Raw genomic sequence first — 7,532 nt, 5'->3', positions numbered from 1 at the left:
TAAATATTATTAGTGACAAAAATATATTCCTCACCAAATGGTCTTAAAATATTTAAAATCAAGTTTCTCAAATATATATATATATAAAATTATTGGTGACGAAAATATATTCGTCACTAATAATTTTATAATTTGTGACAAATTTTTTTCTCACCAAAAGTTTCAAAATTTTGGTGCCACCCAAAAAAATTAGCGGGAAAACTTTCGGTGACAAAACTTAATTTTTCCTCACCTAAAAAGAAGTATTTGTTGACGACAATAAATTTCGTCACCTAATATTTTTATTTTTTTATTATATGCGACAAAATTTTATAATTCGTCACGAATTGTTCTTATTTAGTGACGAAATTTATTTTCTTCACTACTTTTCGTCACCATAAGTTACTTTTGTTGTAGTGCACCTACATGCAAACTCTATCATGTGTTGTGTATATATATAGGATGTATTTGATACCAAAATTGGCCATCAGAATTTTGAAGGTCTGTAGAAAAAATATAGAGATACTTGAATCGCTTGATAAGATATTATCAAACGTTTAGATTGAGATATTTTAGATTGTGTAATCAGGTAATATTTCTTTTAAAAAATTATTTTTCAAAATAAATGATTTTTTTGCAAACTTTCAGACGAGTACCCTTACTTTCTACCTCCTAGGTCTATCATTTGTCAATACATCATGCATTTATCAATCTTATCTATATTGCTTCCAGTCATGACACTCACTCACTCACTCTCTCTCTCTCTCTCTCTCTCTCTCTCTCTCTCTCTCTCTCTCTCTCTCTCTCTCTCTCTCTCGCTTATTTTATTATATGCTGTTTTAATAAAATAAAAAAATAATAAAAAAAGCTCGTGCATTGACTCATTATTGTTCCGTTATAAATACTTATCTTGGGTGTTTGCAATTGTAACACCTAAAGCGAATGGCATCATCAAAACCAAAGGGGTTAGGGAGTTCACTGACCATTCAAGAGCTCGCCAAAGAGCCCATGCTTGTCATCCCAGAGCGCTACGTTCGTTTAGATAATGAACCTTGTCCAATTCTCTCAGAAGATGCCACTTCCCAAACCATCCCTACTGTTGACATGCAACAATTACTAATGGTTGAAGCAACTGATTTTCAACTAGACAAGTTGCATTCCATTTGCAAAGAATGGGGCATCTTTCAGGTTTTCTTCTCCCATATATCTTCATTTTATTTTATTTTATTTTTATTATCTTGCTTTCATTAGTACATCAGAGGCTGTATCATAAAGAGAGATAACAAGCCTCAAATTATTAATCTCCTAGTCAAGTGCAATAATTTTGGCTAATTAAATTAGCGTGTTTTGAATTTTATTTTATGAGCAAAAAGATAGCAATTATTGAAGAAAACCAAAAGGAGTACAGCTAGTTCAGTTGATTGACTATGGAGTATTTTGAAAAGTTAGTAAAAAAGTTAGTTTTTTTGTTGACTATGAATCAAGAGTTTCCTTCTATGATTTCTTTGGTTGAGGGAGAAAAAGTTCATTGGTACAAAAAGAGAGTACAAGACTGGCACGTAAAAAAAATTAAATCAATAAAAAGGTAAAAAAAAAATATCTAGTGTGGTTGGTTTCAATTTTTTGAAGATTGAATTTTTTGTTTTTAATAAATATTTTTAAAATTTTAGGTAATTTTTTTTACTTTTTTAGATGCATCTTACTTAGATGTATCAAAAAATAAAATATTTGTGAAAAAATATTTTAAAAAATTAAGAAATACAAAAAAATTTAAAAAATATACTGAATTTTTGTATTTTTTTTATATTTTTGGCATTTAATGAATTTTTTAAAGAATTTTTTTTAAAAAAATTATACTTTTTAAGTGTATTTATGTTAAATGTGTCTAAAAATTTAAAAAATTATTTAAAATATTAAAAAATTTAATAAAAATAAAAATAATAAAAAAATAAGAAAGTAAAATTTTTTTAAATTTTTTTTTAAAATATTAAAAACAAACATGGTTATTATTACTTAGAATCACACCCAAGTAAAGTTGGCACCGTTTCCAAAGCCAATCATATATATGCAAGCATCAAAGCTTAAAAAAAAAAAAAAAAAAAAAAAAAAAAAAAAAAAAAAAAAAAGGTAAAAACCACTTTAGTTGGACCGATTTACAATAAATTAATTTTGATAGATGCTTTTGATGTGGTTTTCAAATTTTAAATTGAGAGCAGTTGAGGGGTTTGTGAGGACTGTCTTGAGTTCCGTTTCAATTATATGAATTGTTGATTTGGTAAGTTTCATTGTATATATCATTTATTAAAAAAATTAAGTTAACACAATAATTGTAATTTTTATTTTATTTTATCTTATCATGTTTGTACAAAAAAAATAAATAAAAAAAAATAGATGGATGAATGAATGAAAATTTTACAATAATCGGATCAATCGAATTTTTTCAATTCATAAAATACACGCTGGACCTTGCAAAATAAATTGATTAGATTATCAAAATGAGATTTGTGATGAATCTCATAAACTGCTAAAATTCTCTCAAGTATAGATTTAAACTTAAACCTTAACATTTTGGGGAACAACCCCATATATTTGGGGTAGAACCATACTAAGATGTGTTTTTGGGCAGAAAATGAAAATATATTTACTAATATTTGGTAGTGCTAATGTTTGTAGTTGGTGAACCATGGAGTTAGCCCTTTACTAGTGGAGAAACTGAAATATGAAATTAAAGAATTCTACAAGCTTCCTTTGGAACAGAAGATGAAATACAAGATACAGCCCGGTGATGTTGAAGGGTATGGACAAACCTTGCTCATGCAAGATGATGAAAAACTTGATTGGGCAGATAGGTTTTATATGGTCATCAACCCTGTCCATAGAAGGAAGGCACACCTACTTCCACAGCTCCCTTCTTCACTTAGGTCCTCTCTCTCTCTCTCTCTCTCTCTCACACACACACACACACACACACACACACAAACACATGTTGTAATGAATCTATGTATTTCGACACAAGAACATGTTCTTATATCTCCATGTACCGGTGTATTTAAAACACACATTATATAAATAATAATAAAAAACAACAACAACAAAAAACAAAAAAGTTAAATTTAAAATATGCAGAATAGTTTCATCTAAGACGTAGCCTTAAATCACATAATATTTTTCTTAGTATATAACATTTCTGATTAAACCATGTAACAAGTTCTAGCTTGCAAAAGGCTTTTTATTAGTTTTTTCTATTTGGTTGTTATTGACTTTTCAGAATAAAGTTATGGCTAAAAAAAATGTCGATGCAATTGGAATATAGTTAAAAAAGTTATCTTTTGTTATTGAGAAAGTTTTGGTCCAGTATTTTTTTTCGTAAATTTTTTTTTGAATTTTAAAATTTTTTATTTACTTATTAAATCCTTCTAAACTATAAAGATTTGAAAATTTTAAAACTTAAAAAACATAAATAAAGACAAAAAAAGTTATATATATATATATATATATAAGCAAAATGAAAAAAAAAAAGAGTGATTTTTTAGCACTTGCCAAACATGGTAGATCTTGTAAAAAAAAATGTTTGTTTTTCTCAATTGTCAAATAAATAAGATGAATTCAAACCGTTACAATGTTTTTGGTAAGCTTATTTTCATCTTTAGTAAGAAAAAAATTTAAAAATATTTCAAAAAACTTTAGACTTCTAGATTATACTTGGCGAGATAAATTGGGAAAATTTAAAAAAGTTAAAAAAAGATAAAAATAGTGGACTTTTTCATTTTTAAAATTTATTTCTCAAACTTACAAAAAAAAAAATTAATTTTTAGATTTGACTAGACAAGCAAACTACAGAAAAAAAAAAAAAAAAAATTGACAATTTTGAAAAAAAAAAAAAAGTCACTAAAAAAGTTTTTAAAAAAATGTGATTTATTTGGAAATTCCAAACAGCCAAATTTCCAAAAAAAAGTGACTGTTTCTTGGCTGAAACCAAACATAGGTATTGCATAATCATTTTTTCTTTCGTCTTGTAGGGAAACCTTGGAGTCTTACATCTCAGAGTTGCAAAAACTTGCAACGACAGTTTTTGGGTTGATGGCAAAAGCTCTAAAGATTGACAAGGGAGAGATGGAGGAGATGTTTGATGATGGAGTGCAATCAGTGAGAATGTCATACTATCCTCCATGTCCCCAACCAGAGATGGTGATGGGCCTGAGGCCTCACTCTGATGCTACCTGCATCACCATCCTTCTGCAAGTCAACGGAGTTGAGGGTTTCCAAGTTAAAAAAGACGGGATTTGGATTCCTGTTAATTTCCTTCCAGATGCCTTTGTTGTTAATGTAGGAGACACACTAGAGGTTTGTTTTCCATACTCTCTTCAAAATTTAAATTCAAATAAAATAATTCTTCTAAATTACTTGTTCTGATCTGGTCAACATTTTTTGAACCAACCTTATCATTTTCAGAACTTTTTTTTTCTTCCTTCTAGGTTGAACGTATGTTTCAAGGGAAATACTATGGTACACTCCTCAAATGTGTGCATACACCTTATAATTAAAAAAAAAATGATATAACTTCATATTTTTTGAATTAAATTTTAAAAAAAAAAATTTCATAACCAACACACCATGATACATAATTAAAGACTTCTAGAGTCATAACTAAAATAGTGTCATAATTTATATATATAAAAAACTTAATCATAAATAAAGAAGAAAATAATATAATTAAGAGTATATATAGTGCATCTCCTGTGTATATTAAAATTTCTCATGGTTTCAAACATGGCAGGTACCAACAAGTATGTATATATTATTCACCTATGGTACATCTCTTCTTTTATTTTATTTTTTCTTCTATTATTTTTTGTTGTATGCTATTTTGATATCATACTAAATTATTGACCACAAACTCATCTTAAAAATAAAGAATAAAAGATAATTTTATTATTTATATTTTATTCTCCACCATTTACATAACCTTATTACCACAGTAATTACCATTTTGTTTTGAATTCAAGAAGAAAATTGCATCAGCATAACAAGGTGCCGACATGTTCAGTGCTAGAGCTAAGATGTATAGTATTAATCTTCTTTTGCAAATTAATAGATGAGCAATGATTCATAACTCTAAATTTAAAACTCCAACATTGGCAATGATGACGCATGGGGCAAAAAAAAAAAAAAAAAAAAAACAAAATTAAATCATTCATGAGTAGAGCCAACTGCCACATAAGTACAACTCTAGTTAGAGCTCTACTTTTAGTGCTCTCAAACATTTTTGTTGATAGATAAGGACGCTTAAGAAATAGTAGATATTCGATTAACTCTAAATTAGTGATGTTACAATAGTTGAAAGAAATGTGGAAATTGTGTATCTCTATGTTATATAAATAACCATGTACAAGAGCTTCTATACATAGGAGAGTGATACAATCCTAATCTAACTTTAATTCCTAACTTATGATATACATTAACAATGATATACATTAATTAGGATATAGATTAATAGCCCCTATCAAACTCAAGGTGGGTAAGCATAAACCAACTTGAGTTTGGAAACTAAGGCCTTGTTTGTCATGTACTAAATAAGTCAAAAAGTCACCGTCCTATTTAAGTCACATGATCTTATTTAAGTCATATCACCTCTCTACCACATCATTTCAAACCCAACCTATATTTCATAAAAAGTCAAAAAGTGTACTTATTTAGAACATCCCAAACCACCCCTAAATCTCTGAAACGACTAGGAGGATGAGCCATAGTGAAAATATCAGCAGGTTGATCACTAGAAGCAATAAAGAGAAGGTGAACAGTGCCACATGTAACATGTTGTCGAATGAAATGACAATCAATCTTAATATATTTGGTGCGATCATGGAACACATCATTGTGAGCAATTTGAATGGCACTCTGATTGTCACAATAGAGAGAGGTAGCACCAGGAGAAGAAACACCCACATCAGAAAGGAGTAAGTGAAGCCACAAAAGTTCCTGAGTAGTGTCAGCAATAGTGCGACATTTAGCTTCAGTACTAGAGCGAACAGTGAGGGGCTATTTCTTGCTGCACCAAGTAAGAAGTGAATTCCCTAAGAAAAAACAGAAACCCATGGTAGAACGTCGATCAGTAGAATCCCCGGCCTAATCAGTATCATAAAAGACATAAACCTCGAAAAAAGAGTGAGCAGAGTAGTGAAATCCATGGAACATAGTGCCTTTAAAGTAGCGAAGTATGTGAAGTAAAGAAGTATAATGCAGGTGCGGGGAGCCGACATGTACTGACTAACAAGATGGACAACATAGGTAATGTCAGAACAAGTCACAGTGAGATAGACAAGACTACTTGCCAGCTGGCGATAAAGAGTAGCATTAGAGAGAAGATCCCTATCGAGAGGAGTGAGATGAGTCTGAGGATCAACGGAAGTAGAGGTAATCTTGGAATCAGTAAGACCAGCATGTGCTAGAAGATTAGAGGCATATTTGGCTTGTGACAAATAATAACCAGTGGAATCATAAGAGATTTCAAGCCCTAAGAAATAATTGAGAGTACTAAGGTCCTTTACCTCAAACTTATGATTGAGAAATTGTTTTAGGCTAAGAATACCAACAACATCATCACCGGTGATAATCATATCATCCATGTAAAGAAGAAGAAGAGCGGTGCCATGAGGAGTGGTCCGAACAAAGAGAGCAGAGTCATATGAGCTGGAGGTGAAACTGAAGTCTTGAATGGTAGAACTGAATTTAGAAACCATGCTCGTGGAGCTTGCTTAAGACCATAGAGAGCACGCTGTAGTTTGAAAACCTTATGAGCCGGATTAGCAGACTTAGGGGGAGGTTGCATGGAGGCCTCCTCAGGAAGATCACCATTAAGAAAGTCATTTTTGACATCCATCTGAAAGAGATCCCAGTCAGCTATGTACAGAGGTAAGTTGAGCAACTGGAGCAAAAGTGTCCTCATAATCAATGCCATATTCTTGGTTGAAGCCCTTTGCAATAAAACGGGCTTTTGTAGCGCTCAATAGAGCCATTAGAATGGGTCTTGATTTTGTATACCCATTTGCAGTCAATCGTAGTCTTTCCAGGAGAAAGATCAACAACATCTCAAGTATGAGTTTTTTCTAAAGCCTGTAGTTCATCAGTCATAACTTCCGGCCAAAGAGGATTAATACAAGCCTCGCTATAGGAGGTAGGTTCATAAGAAAAAAAGGTAGTAGACCCAACAATATAATCATGAAGATTAATAGGGGATTGAGTTACACAATGTGGATAATCGGTGGAAAGATCTATGGGGAGTAGGGTTAGTGGAGAGGTAGAAGATGAGCTATAAGGTGTAATGGATAGTTGACCATTAGGGAGAGCAGTCTGGACGGAATCAGGGGTTAGCAAAGGCGTCTTTACAAATGAGGAACCTGCATCAAACGCATTAGAGAAAAGATCTATGGAAGGATTAGTAAACATGATGGATGTAAAGAGTGACGGTAAGTGAAACGAGGATAGGGATGAAAATATTTTACGCTCCTAGAAAACCACAAGACGGGATATACAAAAACGTTTAGAAATAGGAT

At 31.2% G+C, this 7,532-nt stretch overlaps 1 protein-coding gene across 1 annotated transcript; it reads left to right on the top strand.

The window, feature by feature from the left end:
- The first annotated feature begins 921 nt into the window (after positions 1-921).
- LOC114267555 (oxoglutarate-dependent flavonoid 7-O-demethylase 1) lies at positions 922-5,092 on the top strand. Its single transcript, XM_082889296.1, has 4 exons — positions 922-1,167; positions 2,653-2,900; positions 3,999-4,323; positions 5,075-5,092. Exons 1-4 carry the CDS (start codon positions 922-924, stop codon positions 5,090-5,092), a joined length of 837 nt encoding a protein of 278 aa, XP_082745422.1.
- Positions 5,093-7,532: the final 2,440 nt, after the last annotated feature.

Source organism: Camellia sinensis, chromosome 9 (genome assembly GCF_055761805.1).
Source record: "Camellia sinensis isolate YWXY chromosome 9, ASM5576180v1, whole genome shotgun sequence".
Lineage (NCBI taxonomy): Eukaryota > Viridiplantae > Streptophyta > Magnoliopsida > Ericales > Theaceae > Camellia > Camellia sinensis.
The sequence above is the reverse complement of the archived record's forward strand: the minus strand, read 5'-3'. Positions and strand labels throughout refer to the sequence as shown.